Genomic DNA, 16,438 nt, shown 5'->3' with positions numbered 1-16,438 from the left:
TGTCATTTTCATATTAGCCTTTTATTATATAGGATATGCTGTAGATGAGGCCCCCTAGAACCATAAGAAATGCAAAAAATTCACTGTTAACTCATTCTTGAATTGCCCCCACTTAAAATCAAATTGTTCCCTCCCTCCCCCGCCCCCCTCCTCATGGGCGTGTGCTGCACCTTGGGAACCACTGGGCTTGACACTTTTCCTCTCTGAGCTTCATTTCTGAATACATATGCATATACCATGGGAATTGTAATCTTCTCCGCCTACCTCACTGGGTTGTCTTGAGGAGGTTCTGAGCTAATAAACATAGAAATGTTTCATCAAGTAAGTGATGTCTAAACAGGAAGGGATTGTTATTTTTAAGCCCACGGGTACCCTCGCAGGTAGCAGGTGCTGATTAGGGAAGGAGTGCATGATTGTTTCCTGGGACTGTAGCTATGGAAGCTTTGCAGAGGGTTCCGCAGGCCTCAGAGGGGCGGGCTCTGGCCAGCAGCCCTGTAGCAGTGGTCATCCCTGGAGGCGCTGGCCGGGGGCGGTCGGGGCGGGGAGGCTGGATGGGGAGTAACTGTCAAACCTCCCTGCTTGGCACCTTTCTTTAAATTGTATGCGGCCTTTTCGCAGCTGTGTGTGCTCAGGGCGGGGCTCCAATCTCCTGGAGCGGGGTGGGGGCCGGGCCAGGGTGGGGCCAGGCAGGCTAGGAGGGCGGGTTCAGCTGCACCCCTGGTAAGGTTCAGTGCGCTTCCGCTGTGGAGAAGGCGCCACTGCTGTCGGGGGCGGGGGATGGGTCTGACCCTGGGGGGCTGCTCAGGCCTGCCTCACCTGGGTCTGGAGTTGTAGGGAGGAGAGGCGTGCCCGGCCCCAGCGGAGGCAGGCACTGACAGGTCGTCGTCGGCGTGCTATTGTGGGCACCCCTGGCGGGGGTGGCGGGGGAAGAGATTGGGAGTCGGAGGAGCGGGCTGTGGCTACCCCTGCAGCTGGGTCTTCTCCCCATCCGGTCAGCCTCCCCGCCTTCCCAGGGGTGCGGGGGCTGGGGTAGGGTGTCCGTGCAGGGGCATTGGAAGAGCTCCCTGTGGCCGCTTCCTCTTCCTTCTTTGCTGTCTGGGCTTCTGTCAGGCACTCTCCTCAGACCCCTGGGAACTTGGCTCCGGCCGCCCTGCCCCTCCGTGGCTCCCTGTAGCTCCCGCCCCACTCGGCTCTCCCCAGCCGCCGGCCTGTCAGGAGGCTGCCAAGGCACCCTGCTGCGGGCAGCGCGGTCTGGGGCAGAGGGTGGGGAGCAGCTCCAGTAAAGTTTAATAAATCCTAGGTCGGTGTCGGGATTCGGCTGCAGGGCCATGGGGGAGTTTGCATGGGCGGGATGAAATCGGGCTAGACCTGGAGTCCCGCCCTGCGGCCCTGAAGCCCCGCCCACCCCGTGAAAGGTTGTGATGTGATGGCATCCTGGATAATTTGCATATTTCTCTATAATATATATATGTAAATTAATATATAGATATTATTTGGTCAAATTAATAATTCTTTTTAATTATTATACAAGCAAAAAATAAAGATAAAAGATTTTTTATCAGGTTGGGTTAGAATAGTTGTTATGTGAATCCAAATTAAGTGTGGCCCATGCTTTATTTTATTTTTGTGTCCCAATATCTAGATCCCAACAGATGGCAGTTAGTTTGTAAATAATTTATAATGACTGAGTTTCCCTTATTGATTTATAAAACCTAAAAATGAAATTTTCCTGTAATTGAGTAAAAAAGCAATTAGTCTTCAACATACTTTTGCATTAGATTATTATGGAATTTGACCATAAAAACAGTTACTAATGTTACTCAAAAGAAACTAAAGAAAAAGAATTATTAATTTGACCAAATTTATTTTTGTAGACACTTTAAAATTTTAATGTAATAGTGTTTTTTTTGCGTGTGTGTATATGTATGTTTATTCAATGAGTATAGTTTACTTATTTTAAATAGGAAATGTTTCTTTTAATCTAATTAAAACTTGAGCACTTCATATCTCTGAAAGACTTAAAGTAATTTAGATAAAGCAAATATTGTCATAATTAGATGAAAGTGATTAAATTGCCTTTTTTTCTGAGCTACATATCAATTTGAAGAATCCACCTATTAAATATTCAGTTCTGCATATCTTTTGGGGAGAATTTTTATAAAGGGAAGTAATTTTTTTTATTTATTAGACATGTGCTATCAGTTGGCCACTGCTACAAAAGGTCAATGATGAGATAAATGCAAAATCAATCTGCAGACTTGCTTGGCAGCCAAAAAGTGGGAAGGTAAGTGACTCTAATTTTCAGCCTTTTAAAAAATTATTTGTTTCAATTATTAACAAGTTTGAATGTGAGAATAGTTTTTTTTTTAGAAAATTTTTTAAAACTTTAAAAAATATATATTTTATTGGTTTTTTAAAGAGAGGAAGGGAGTGGGATAGAGAGTCAGAAACATCGATGAGAGAGAAACATCGATCAGCTGCCTCCTGCACAACTCCTACTAGGAATGTGCCCGCAACCAAGGTACATGCTCTTGACCGGAATCGAACCTGGGACCCTTCAGTCCATAGGCCGACGCTCTATCCACTGATCCAAACCGGTTAGGGTGTGAGAATAGTTTTTAAATTGTAACTATTTTATTTGGATAATACATTTTTGAGCCCCAGGCCAACTAATTAAGATTGAAATGCTTTGAGAAACATTTCAGCTTTTTAAAGAATCTTTTTAAAGAGTACATTTTGCATGAATGAATGACTTCTATATTCTTTACATCCATGTTTAATGGAGACAGTCTTATTACGTCCACTTTTACCACCAGTACTTAACATTTTGAAGGTGTACTGTACCAGCAGATACAGTTAGACACTAGAAAGCTATGAGAGGGTTTGGATGGAGGAAGGAGAATGCTCATCTGCAAATGAAATGCTTGCATATAAGGAAATTCCAAGAAAATGAACTGGGAAAGTTGAGTAAGGGAGCTGTAAGCAAAATTAATATTCAAAAACAATAACAGCTTGGCCAGTGTGGCTCAATGGTTGAGCATTTGACCCATGAACCAAGAGGTCACTAGTTCGATTCCTGGTCAGGGCACATGCCCAGGTTGCGGGCTTGATCCCTAGTCGGGTCATGCAGGAGACAGCACTTGATGTCTCTCATCGATTTTTCTGTCTCTCCCTCTTCCTTCCTCTCTCTGTAAAATCAATAAAAACATGAAAAAAAAACCCACACAGACCAATAACAATCCTATATATAAACAATAGCCATTTAGAAAATACAGTGGGCGAAAATAAAACTGTTATTTTCAAAAAACTTTTGTATCAAAAAAGATAAAATAACTAGGTATAATTTTATAAGAAATATGATGATCTATATAAAGAGAACTTTAACATACTAGCAAGAGGACTCAAAGAAGACTTGTTAAATAGAAAAGTATATCCTAGTCTTAGAGAGGAAATTTTTTATATAAGTAAAGATTTAATTCTTCCCTAAATTATTCTATAGTTTGGACAACATTAAAATATAAAATATCAGTAAGATTTTTGGGGAAATCAGACAATGCTGATTCTAAAATCCATATGGAAAACTAAAGTCTTAAAAAAGAAAAATGATGGAGTCTAACCCAGTCAGATATAACATGATGCTATAGGAGTTAAAAGTTTACTACTGAATGACTAGACAGATGCCTATTAAACAGAGAAATGGATCCAATATATATGGAAATTTAGTGTATGGTAAAGGTGGAGAAAAGGAGATTTAGTAACTGGATTGGCAAAGGGTATAAATACCAGGAGGTGAAAACCATTGAGGATGACCATCCAGGACTGCCTACCACATGGTGAATCTGCTTTATTCTTTCAACTTTTCTGTATGTGTGAAATTTTTCAGAAAAGCCGATTAATAAATTTAATATAAAAAGTAAATATTTTTGTATGATAAAAAAATATTTCAGCCGAAACCGGTTTGGCTCAGTGGATAGAGCGTCGGCTGCGGACTGAAAGGTCCCAGGTTCGATTCCGGTCAAGGGCATGTACCTTGGTTGCGGGCACATCCCCAGTAGGGGGTGTGCAAGAGGCAGCTGATCGATGTTTCTCTATCATCGATGTTTCTAACTCTCTATCCCTCTCTCTTCCTCTCTGTAAAAAATCAATAAAATATATTTTAAAAAAAAATATTTCAGAGCCAAAGGACAAATGACAAACTGGGAAGTTTGAAACAATATGACAGAGAGCTAACTTCATCTATATATATAAAAAGCCAGGGACCAGAATGCCGTAACAATCAGAACAACCAGTCGCTATGACACCCACTGTGGCCAGTGAGGGGCCGGCCGCCCAACCTCCCGTGGCCCCTCCCCCTGGCTTGCCCTGCCCCTGATCGGCCTCTCCCACCCCGATGGGCCCACAGCCCCTCCCCCTGCCTGCTCTGCCCCTGATTGCCCCCCCCCCTTACCCCAATAGGTGGTGGGGCTGACCAGCCAACCTCCTGCAGCCCCTCCCCCCAGCCAGGCCCACCCCCAATGGACCCCCACCACCATGATCAGCCCGCAGCCCCTCCCCCCTGCCGGCTCCACCCCTGATCACCCCCTGCCTATCCCAATAGGGGGCAGGGACAGCTGGTCAACCTCCTGCAGCCCCTGGCCCCACCCCAGATCAGCCCCCCACCCCAATCAGGGGCAGGGCCACTGGCCAACTGCCTGTGGCCCCTCCCCCTGGCTGGCCCTGCCCCCGATGGGCCCCCCCACCACCCCGATTGGCCCACGGTCCCTTGCCCCAGCCAACTTCGCACCCAACCCCCCCGACACACACCAATCCGGGGTGAGGCTGGCTGGCCAACCTCCCACGGCCCCTCTCTAGGCCACTGACCCCCAATTGGCCCCCCCCTATTGGGGGCAGGGCCGGCCAGCCCACTTGCCCATAGCTCCTCCCCACGACTGGCCCCATCCCCGGTTAATCTCCCCACCCCAATCAGGGCTGGGGCCTGCTGGCCAATCACCCATGGGCCCTCCCCCTAGCCAGCCTGGTCCTGATCGGTCCCTGATTGGGGCGGGCCAGCTGGCCAACCTCCAGCTGTCTCCCCTCCCAACAGGCCTGGCCCCGATCCACCCCGATTGAGGCTGGGCCAGCCAGACCCCACCCGTGCATGAATTCGTGCACTGGGCCTCTAGTTAATATATAGAGTTCTTATAAATCAATAGGATCCAAATAGAAGGATGTGGGAATACCCTTCTAGTTGCTAAATGGGGTGCTGCCTAATTCATTAGATTTATGAATCACTTAATAAAGCTAATTAGGTCTTCAAAAAAACAAGATGAACAAGGACATGAGCAGATAGTGTATAGAAATGTGAAAATACCAGGTGTATCAGTTAATAATGCGGATTTTGTAATCAAAGAAAACACGATCATTTCAAGAGAAACATCAAAAGTGCTTTATCCAAAGTAATGTCCATCACTAGCTACACATTTACCCCATCTTTCAGGTAATTTGTGGATATCGTCCCAGTAGAACTTTTCTTGTTTTGAGGCAAACCATTCAGAGACCCAATTTTCCACTTCTTCATTTGTTTAGAAGTGCTGCTCAGAAAGTGTGTGTGCCATCAATTGGAATAAGTGGTAATCTAAGGAGCAAGGTCTGGTGAATGTAATGGGTTGGTTAATACTTCCCAGGCAAGATCTTTTAACGTGTCTTTAACTGGTTTTGAAGTGTGTGATGGTGCGTTATCATGAAGCAAAATTACTTTGCCGTGTCTTCTGGCCCATTCCAGTTGTTTTATGATCAAAGTGTAATTCAAATTGATTATTTGTTATCGGTAGCAATCAGTATTAACGGTTTCACCTGGTTTTAGAAGCTCATAATACACCACATTTTCCGGATCCCACCAAACGCATTATCTTCTTTCCGAATCGATTTGGCCTTGCAGCCGATGTTGATGGTTGACCTGGATCAACCCATGATTTTAAGCATTTGGGATTCTCAAAGTAAATCCACTTTTCATCGCCAGTCACAATTCGATGCAAAAAAGACTTTCTTTCATGCCATTGAAGCAACATTTTACTGATGACTTTTCGGTTTTCCATTTGTCTTTCATTCAGTTGTTGTGGCACCCATTTTCCTTCCTTTAAAATCTTTCCCATTGCTTGTAAATGATTGGAAATTGTTTGCTGAGCAACGTTTAATCTTTCTGCAAGTTGTTTTTCAGTTTGACACACATCTTCATCCAATAGTGCTTGTAATTGTTGATCTTCAAACTTTTTCGGTTGACCTGGACGTTCTTTGTCTTGCACATCGAAATGATCACTTTTAAAGCGTTTAAACCAGTGTTCACAAGTATCTTGAGATGGAGCATGTTCACCATAAACTTCGCAAAGTATACGATAACTTTCAGCAGCACTTTTCTTCAAAATAATGAATTAAAACTTCCCACAAATGCTTTTTTTTGGCACGAAATTTGACATTTTCAAGCGTAAAAATATCCATGATGTTAACACCTTCAGCAAGTTTGACCTATGAAGTTTTGAAGCTTGCTGTCAATACAACAAAATAGCATATATATCAAATTGCATATATATCAACATATGTGTAACTCCATCTATTGAAAAAATCCGCATTATTAACTGGTACACCTGGTATATGTAACCTTTCATACTAAAGAATACAAAATGAAGCTATAGTGATAGTCTGGTTTTCACATACAATATAGTCAAAGGTCAAAAGTAACATGAAAAGAATATACCATTTTAAATTTTTTCTAGTCTATTTCTTTGGAAGAATATATAGGAAAATACATTTCCTTTTCTTAAGATTTTCAAGTATTCTGGCTCTATTTCTTCTAGTAAATGAGATGAATTTTTGGATCCAAAGGGCTTAGATACCTTAAAAAAGTAGTATTAAAAACATAGTAACAAGCATTCTGTTTTTCAATGCAAGCAGTGGAGTGACCATCACTCATTCTTTGCTTATCAAAATTTTAAGTAATTTTCTGAGTTTTGTTAGTTGCCAATTAAAATACAAATTTGCCCTTATGTTTTGTTTTGTAAGCTTGGGATGAATTTTCTGCCTTTTTTCTCTTTCAATTTAATTTAATGTAAACTTTTGTTTAATTGGTTTATCTTTTCTAATAGTTGCTAGCAGTTCCTGTGGAAAAATCTGTTAAGCTATATAGAAGAGAAACTTGGAATAATCTATTTGATCTTTCAGATAATTTCATCTCTCAGGTAGGTTTTATAAGTGACACTTTCAATAGGCTAAAGGGAATATTTCATGCATACTTTGCCTAAATACAGTTGTAGTTAAATATTGTTAGAAATGGAGAATTTCAGTCTGTTGTGTATGTGTCCATCTTCTTCCCCTTAGCCTTTCTTCACTTAGCCAATAACGAGACAGTTTTTCTTTGAGAAACTTGATAAGAAAATCTTTTAATTTATAAGAAGTCAAATTTAACCCTAACATAGTATTAGAAGAAGTTATTCTCATGTTAGCAGTATTTGACCTTTATTTTTAAATGAGTTTTACTGAGATTTATGATCATAGACTCTACAATTTTAGAGCAGGAAAAGTTTTTGGTCTGTATTCTCTCTCTCTCACTTTCACTCTCACACACCCATTTTGCAGTTAAGGAAACAGAAGCCCAGTAGTTGAGCAATGGCTTATTAAGGTTCACTTCACTGACTACTTCTCTTTATCTTGATAGTGACTGCTAACAGGATACCTTGTGTTATCTCTCTTTCCAGGATAATAACTTTTTTTTAGATTTTCCTTTTAAAATTGTGCCAGTATAATTTTCTCATGATAAATTAATAGCTGTTTATAGTAGTTGAAAATTATTGAAAAAGAAAGAAGTAAGCAAGCTTTGTTTTCAGACCTAATTAGAAGTTACCTGGAATATATTGAATAAGGGTTATACAAATTTGAATTTGGTAAGGTAAGTGTTTAGTTTCAAATTATACAAAATTGTCATTTATTGTTTTTTCTTTATAGACCCTCAATATAGTAACCTGGTCTCCTTGTGGGCAATATTTAGCTGCAGGGAGTATTAATGGTTCAATTATAGTTTGGAATGTGGAAACCAAAGATTGCATGGAAAGGTATGATTCATTGTATCTTTTTTCTCTTCATTGCTTATTTTAATTAGGCTTTTGCTTGTCTTATGAAACATTTCAAATTTGTAATTATTAGATTATCAAAATGCAAACAAAAACCTACTAGTGTGTCAAAAGTCATTTAACCTTTTTATTTATTGACTAGAGGCCCGGTGCACGAAATTCATGCACTTGGGGCAGGGGGAGGAGGGTTCCTCAGCTCGGCCTGCGCCCTCTCACAGTCTGGGAGCCCTGCAATTGATCGCCCCAAAGAGGTAGGCCCTGCCCACCCAGCCAGGACTCCGTGATGGATCATCCCCTCAGAAGGAGGCCCCACCCACCTGCTGCAGTGCCGCTGTGGGGTAGCCTGGGCCTCCCTCTTTGGGGCAATCGTGTATAATTATTACCCTTTAACCTTTTCTAACTAAAATTTACCTAAAGAAATGTATAACTTATATTTTTCTTGACAGTGCCTTAAGAACTTACTTTTTAATTTTTAGGGTGAAACATGAGAAAGGTTATGCAATTTGTGGCCTGGCCTGGCATCCTACTTGTGGTCGAATAGCTTATACTGATGCAGAAGGAAATCTAGGGCTCTTGGAGAATGTTTGTAACCCCAATGGAAAGATATCAAGCAGTAAGGTAATAAGTAATATGCTAGAACAGTTTCTTGAACATCTTTTTGTGGTTATATGGATTTGGAAAGCATCACAAACTACATTACTTTCTTGGAAAATTACAATTCGTGTAACTATATTAGATACTCAGTAGTGATTCTATAATAAAGAAAACTGTTTAAACTTGTTTAACCTAATGTTTCCCAAATATATTTTACTAAGAAGCTGTTTTTTCCCCTTTATATAGTGCCTTTTATTATCCCTTGACTTGCTAAGAAACACCTTTGTGAAATACTGTTTTCCTATCTAGGTATTTTTGGGATTGTTAGTTAAATACTTTCTTGCTAAAAATTATTAATCATCTTTTGAGCCTTCAGTGTGTTGTAATGTTTTTGCTGATAGAGGGTATTTACCTTCAATTTGTAAAAAATGCATTATCTGTGAAGCATAATAAAATGAGGTATGCTTGTAAATGTTTCATAGATAAAAATTAGGTTAATAATTGTAACTTAGTTTTAGGCTATAAACTTTTTCTGCTCTGAATTAGCCTTAACTTTTAGAGTTCCCCATATACCTCTTATGCTTAGCCATGCAGCCCTATTGAAGGCTTGCTCTAAACAGTCCATCTTGAAAAATAAATAAAACAAATTAAAAAAGAGAGAGAGAGAGAAAGGAAAAAGCAAATCAGTCCACCTTGTTTTATACCTCCTTGCTTTTGTTCATTATTCTTCCTGCCTGGCAGATATACCCATTCATATTTCAAGTCTTGGTCTTCCAGTTGAAGATTGTAGACTTTATACATACATTTGTTTCTGCTCAGATACCTGATACCTGATACCTCAAACCCCCATTAAAACTACACTAAAGGAATTTTTAAAAATGCACAATCCCATAAGGTTAAGAAAGTCAGTTGAAGTGAAGATGGTAACAGTATTTTGGAAGCTGGAAAGTAAAATCATGATTGGAGACTACCTTTACCTTTTCAAAAAGTTGAATTCTAAGATGTCAGTTGAGGAAAACAGGTCTAGTTCAGCTTGCCTAGATGACTCCTCAAAGATTGAGAATTTCATAGCACTAGGTACTTCTAAAAGTAGGGCTGAAAACATAAGCAAGTAGATCCCTCCAGTCTCAATATCAGTGTGTACAGCCTGGATAACTCCCCTCCCTCACCCCCATACATATTCTGGTAGAATGCCGGAGATTTATTTTTTAGTAAAGGTAAAATAGAGAAAGTTTCCCTGAACAGATAGCACATTTAGTTAGAGCATCATCCCAATATGCCAAGGTTACGGGTTTGATCCCCAGTCAGGGTACATACAAGAATCAACCAAGGAATGCATAAATAAGTGGAACAACAAATTGATGTCTCTCAAGTCCTATATAATAAAAGGCTAATATGCAAATTGTCCCCTCGACCAGGAGTTTGACTGGGAGTTCGACTAAGAGGCAGGGCCGGCTGGCCAACCGCCCACATCCCCTCCCCCCAGCTGGCCCGGCCCGATTGGGGTGGGCCTGCCGGACCCCACCCTTGCACGAATTCGTGCACTGGACCTCTAGTTGATAATAATAATAGTAACAATAAAAAGATTACTGATCTTATCTTTTTTTAAAATATATTTTATTGATTTTTTACAGAGAGGAAGGGAGAGGGATAGAGAGCTAGAAACATCGATGAGAGAGAAACATGGATCAGCCGCCTCCTGCACACCCCCCACTGGGGACGTGCCCGCAACCAAAGTACATGCCCCTGACCAGAATCGAACCTGGGACCCCTCAGTCCGCAGGCCGACACTCTATCCACTGAGCCATACTGGTTCCGGCTAGTCTTATCTTTAAAAAAAAGAAAAGGTCTTTGGTCTAGGCATACTTACCAGTCTCGTGACATTGGGTGAAGAGGGAATAATATACTGAAAGGGATTAAGTAAAAGTGTATATGTTGAAATTCCCAGTTAATTTTTTATACTTGGGTCCCAGAGCAATGTCAGCCAGTCTTGTGCTTTTTAGGCAGCAGGTTCGGAATCAGGAAAATTTGTTCAAGAAAAAAAGACCTAAAGAGAGAGAAGATTCTTAACTCCAGGAAAAACAAAAAGTTGTAGAAGAAAGGAAACTGGATCATAATGTATTACACCTGTAAAATGAGAATAGGAGTAATGCCAGCATCTAGAGTTATTGTGAGGATTAAATGAATTAGAGATCAAAAAAGGAAGATCAAGAAAAATTCATGTGACTTTAGTAGCTTTGTGGTTGGAAGATGAACACAGTTTCTAGAGAGTTAGTGGTCCAGGGAAGCTTCTTCTATGGTATGAAGGAAACATTGTCTCAGTAAAAGATCTGAGCAATCTGACATCTTTTTTCAATAAATTTATAATAATATCCTTCTTCAAACACCAGAAACTTAGAATCATCCTGCAAGACATCCAGAAATAATTCACCAAGTAATTTTGAACAAGTTTGAGATTCTGCTGAGGTGTCTTGACTGTTAGAACCATGTAAGTGGCCCAAAGACTTAAAGATGGCATTGCCTAATAGCCAAGACAACTATGTAAAGACATTATAAAGCTACTAGAGGCCTGGTGAACAGATTCGTGCACCGGTGGAGTCCCTCGGCCTGCCCTGCGGGGATCAGTCCGAAACCAGCTCTCTGACATCCCCCGAAGGGTCCTGGATTGTGAGAGGGCACAGGCCAGGCCGAGGGACCCCACCGGTGCATGAATCAGTGCACAGGGCCTCTAGTATGCATATAAGGTCTTTGGTTAATTTCTTCCCGCCCTCCCCCCTCCCTGCTTCCCTCTGAGATTCATCAATCTGTTCCATGTTTCCATGCCTGTGGTTTCCACTCCTGCATTGAGCATCTGCCCCCTGGTGTTCAGTGTGTGTCATAGCTACTGGACGGTTGGCCGTTGGCTAGTTAGCCAGTTGCTTAGGCTTTTATATAGATAGATAGATAAATAGATAGATAGATGAAATGTTTGAAGGGTATTCTTTAAGATGAGGGAGAAGAAGAAAAAGATAAAAAAATATGAACAACAAAATGGCAACAAATACATACCTATCAACAGTTGAATCTGAAAATAAAAATAAACAAACAAATCTAATGAAGAGAATAAACCGGTGAGTAAAATTGAATCAGAGGCATGGAATGGAACAGACTGACAATTTTCAAAGGGAAGGGGGGTGGGGGTGGGAAGAGATTAAACAAAGTTCTTATGCATATATGCATTACCTATGAACACAGACAATAGGGTGGCAAAGGCCTGGGGTGGGGCGGGAACTGGGTAGAGGGGGTAATGCAGGGGGAAAAAAGAGGGACACCTGTAATAATCTCAACAATAAAGATTAAAAAAAAAAAAAGAAATGCATGGAGGATAACCTTCTACCCAATGACTACCACACATTCAAAACAAGCCAGTAACAGATGGATTGAGAAAAAGCAGTTTTTCTGGAGAAATGCACAAACTCAAATGTTTAGAAATGTCTTATAATTTGAGAAAGATTCATACTTTGAAAGAATTAGTTCTAGAAGCTAAAGAATGTGTTAAAAATTCCTACAAAAGCAAAAAATCACAAGAAACATTCTAACTTACCCAAGAAGCCCCTGACTGCTTGCCTCCACTAATTCAAGGAAAAAAGCTCCAGTACTTCTAAATGCACCACAAACTCAGGAACCAGGAACTGACCAATGTCCTGTTTAAGAAATACAAAGAGTGGAGAAACCAAGATGGCAGCATAGGTAAACACCTAAACTGCTCCCTCGCACAGCAATATTAAAACTACAACTAAAAGGCAAAACGGACACCACAGGAAAGCTGGCTGAGTGGAAATTCTACAACTAGAAGGAAAGAGGAAAGCACATTGAGACTCACAGGAGCTGCAAAAGGCTGAGATACAGAGACGCACGCGCGGAGAGGACGGGCGGCTGAGTGCGCGGCTGGCTTTCTAAAGTGGGAGGGAGATGGAAGCTCCTGACTGCGCTGAACTCCAGTCCCGGGCGAGACTCTGGGAAACCAGACTTATTCGGGGGGAATCTGGACTGTCAGGAAAAGAGAAAGCACACTGAGACTCAGGGGAGCTGCGGAAGGCAGAGGTCCGGAGACGTGAGCGCGCAGAGAGGACTGACTGCTGAGTGCATGGGTGGCTGAGTGTGCAGCTGGCTTTCTACAGCGGGAGGGAGATGGAAGCTCCCGACTGCGCTGAACTCCAGTTCTGGGCGAGTTTCTGGGAACCCAGACTCATTCGGGGAGAAACTGGACTATCTGGCAGTGGGCGAAACTCGAGGGCGGCTTTCTCTCAGAGGTGCTTGCAGCGATTACTAAGGGACACTGAAACCCAGGGGCCTCTTAGGGCAGGGCTGATGGGAAGCCAAGGCTGTCTGCTCAGCGCTGAGACTCTGCCCCATCCAAGCTGAGCACAGAGGCTTTTGCAGTTTTGCAAGTCTTGTCTCATTAGGGTGTCTCCAGCACAGAAGTTCTCCCAGCGTAGACACAGCTGATCCTCACAGCCTGTTGGCCGGGAGGTCAATTCCTCCCAGTGAAACCAACAACAATCAAGACTTAACTACAACAAGGCTGTGCACACAGTCCACAAAGGGGTGCATCAAGAGTGTCCACCTCAGGTAACTGGGGAGGCTAAGCCACTGGGCCCTATAGGACACCTACCACACAAAGCTACTCTACCAACTCAGGGAAGCAGCGGAAATGCGGAGACAAAGAAATAGATCACAAATGAAAGAAATGGAGGAAAGCAAACGACTGGATATAGAGTTTAAAACCAGGATTATAAGGTTTTTCAAGCATTTCCTAGAAAAGGCCGATAAATTTAGCGAGACCATCGAGGATATGAAAAAGGACCAACTAGAAATTAAGCATACACTGACTGAAATTAAAAATATTATAGAGACCTAACAGCAGACTAGAGGACCGCAAGAATCAAGTCAAAGATTTGAAATACAAAGAAGCAAAAAAACACTCAACCGGAAAAGCAAAAAGAAAAAAGAATCCAAAAATATTTGAAGATAGTGTAAGGAGCCTCTGGAACAACCTCAAGTGTACCAACATCCGAATTATGGGGGTGCCAGAAGAAGAGAGAGCAAGATACTGAAAACCTATTTGAAGAAATAATGACCGAAAACTTCCCCCACCTGGTGAAAAAAATAGACTTACAAGTCCAGGAAGCGCACAGAACCCCAAACAAAAGGAATCCAAAGAGGACCACACCAAGACACATCATAATTAAAATGCCAAGAGCAAAAGACAAGAGAGAACATTAAAAACAGCAAGAGAAAAACAGTTAATTACCTACAAGGGGGCACCCATACGATTGTCAGCTGATTTCTAAACAGAAACTATGCAGGCCAGACGGGAGTGGCAAGAAATATTCAAAGTGATGAATAGCAAGAACCTACAACCAAGATTACCCAGCAAAGCTATCATTCAGAATTGAAGGTCAGATAAAGAGCTTCACAGATAAGAAAAAGCTAAAGGAGTTCATCACCACCAAACCAGTATTATATGAAATGCTGAAAGGTATTCTTTAAGAAGAGGAAGAAGAAGAAAAAGGTAAAGATAAAAGTTATGAACAACAAATACATGTCTATCAACAAGTGAATAAAAAATCTGATGATCAGAATAAACTGGTGAATATAATAGAATCAGGGGCATAGAAAGGGAGTGGACTGACAATTCTCGGGGGGAAAGGGGTGTGGGGGGTGCAGGAAGAGACTGGACAAAAATCGTACACCTATGGATGAGGATAGTGGGGGGGAGGTAAGGGCAGAGGGTGGGGTGGGAACTGGGTGGAGGGGAGCTAGGGGGGGGGGAAAGAGGAACAATTGTAATAATCTGAACAATAAAGATTTATTAAATTAACCCTTTGCACTCGCTTGCTTTTTTCTCGATTCCTTTATTCTAATGCTAACCGTGTCGAGTCACAATCGACATCCGAGTGCAAAAGGTTAAACAAAAAAAATAAATACAAAGAGCTCCCAGAGCAAATGAAGCTGAAATATATTCATTTTTCCAGAAGGAGAAAGGAGTTTGAGGGAAAACTGGCTCAGTTTAGGAAGGACCACCCTGATCTAGTCTGGAACTCCAAGAAATCTGTTGTCCTCAAAAAGAGCCCAACCAAAGCCCAAAAGAACTTTTAGGAAAATGTGAAAGTGAAGTTTCCCCCTGAAAACTATTTTTTCTGAGAAGATAAAATTCCATGGAGAGCCCAAGAAGCCCCCATGAAGGATTTGTGGTCGAGTAGGGAACTGCAAGGCCTGCCCGAGCACCTGGTGGGAATTGGCAGACACTGGCAGCACATCCTGCAGAGCTGGAAGGAGCATTATAAGAAGCAGCTGAGGAGCTGTAGAAACAGTTACAAGGTGGACCTGGATTACTGGCTCAAGAGTACGCTCCTTATATAGAGAACCTATACTAAGCATAAGAACATGAACATGAATGGAGGTCCAGACCCCAAGATCATCAGGACAGATGTGCAGTCTCCATCAGCAAGGACTCTAAGAAAGGCTTGGAGAGGAGTAGGGTCGCCAGCTCCAGAGACAGAATCATCAGACTATTGGGGGCCATTCTCATGCCTTACAGGGATCAGGAGAAAATAAGGGAGTTGGGGAGAAGACAGAGGCAGTAGTTTCTCAGACTCCAGCAGGGCGATGAAGATGAATATGAGGGCAGCAGCTCCAGCTCACCTCCCTCAGGAGATGCCTCTGACTCAAACTCCCAACTAAATGGTGGGATGGAGAACTTCCCAACAAACGTCCTTGGCACTGCCATCACATTAAAGGGCTCTTTTCCCTGTCCCTTATCATTTTCTTCCTTCTTTCCTTCCCTCCTCAAAAGAAAATAGGACTTGTTATAAAGAAGAGATCTTGTGCAAGACCTCTGGCTTTCCTCTATACCCCAAGTCCCCAGAGAAACTCCATGCACTTAAGACTCTTGAAATAAACAATGATATTTGGACTGTGGAGGGTGCACTGGATTGGATTGAGTTTTCTGAGGTGAGAAGTTTTGCTCTCCTCACCTACATGCCCGAAGTAGTAGGGACACCTATGAGCCAATGACCCTTACTTTCTCTCAGGACTCTTGCAGTGGAACTGAGAAAGGGAAGATTTGATTGATTAGAAGTAGGATAGTTGCCTTTAAAAAAAATTGGGGTTTTTACTTCAATTGCTACTGTGGACAAAATTTATTTATCAGATTAATTTAAAAAGATGGCAAAACCAAAAAAATTAGAAAAGTCTCTAGCACAGTACTTTATAAGTATTGTTATGAATAGCATTTACATGGTCATAATAATGTAAATACTATTGATCCGACCAAAATGAGAATATGTCTATATTGGGAAGATTAGGGTAGGAGAATAGTGTGCATGTATACATGGGGATAGAGGTGGTTGGAAAAAGGCACCAAATCCTTCCCTTCCCTAATAGAAGGCAGTTAAAGTGATCTCAAAAACTGTTTACATTTAATACATGGTATGTTTGTATTCCTAGGAATCAATGATGAACTCCATTGAATTTCTTTGTTTTTCTATTGGTTCTATTCTGTTTACTTCTATAAGCATCAAAAAACAAACAAAACAAAACTAGCCTTAACTGAGATAATTTAGAGCAAATATATCTTACCTAAGTAGTATTTTGTTCAAAATAAAAGTAAATGAGAGAATGTCATAATTAGGGACTTGTAGGTGATTTCTTCTCTGGGAAATGACTTTTGGGGAATAAAACTTGCCTGGTATTTGGGTATA

General features: G+C 41.6%; 1 protein-coding gene and 1 pseudogene across 2 annotated transcripts in view; both read left to right on the top strand.

Annotated features, from left to right (window-relative positions):
• WDHD1 (WD repeat and HMG-box DNA binding protein 1) overlaps nt 1-16,438 on the top strand; it is a 58,281-nt gene that overhangs the window by 13,371 nt on the left and 28,472 nt on the right. Inside the window, exons 7-10 of the mRNA XM_079768941.1 lie at nt 2,189-2,284; nt 7,119-7,211; nt 7,975-8,081; nt 8,576-8,717. Coding sequence (XP_079625067.1) covers nt 2,189-2,284; nt 7,119-7,211; nt 7,975-8,081; nt 8,576-8,717 — 438 coding nt within the window. The remainder of the gene's footprint in view (nt 1-2,188; nt 2,285-7,118; nt 7,212-7,974; nt 8,082-8,575; nt 8,718-16,438) is intronic.
• On the top strand, nt 12,077-16,230 carry LOC307097562 (putative upstream-binding factor 1-like protein 6; annotated as a pseudogene). The gene is made up of 3 exons: nt 12,077-12,327; nt 14,670-14,722; nt 14,835-16,230. The product of its transcript is annotated as a putative upstream-binding factor 1-like protein 6 (transcript).

This window comes from Cnephaeus nilssonii, assembly GCF_951640355.1.
Source record: "Cnephaeus nilssonii genome assembly, chromosome: 4".
In the NCBI taxonomy this organism is placed as follows: Eukaryota; Metazoa; Chordata; class Mammalia; order Chiroptera; family Vespertilionidae; genus Cnephaeus; species Cnephaeus nilssonii.
The sequence above is the reverse complement of the archived record's forward strand: the minus strand, read 5'-3'. Positions and strand labels throughout refer to the sequence as shown.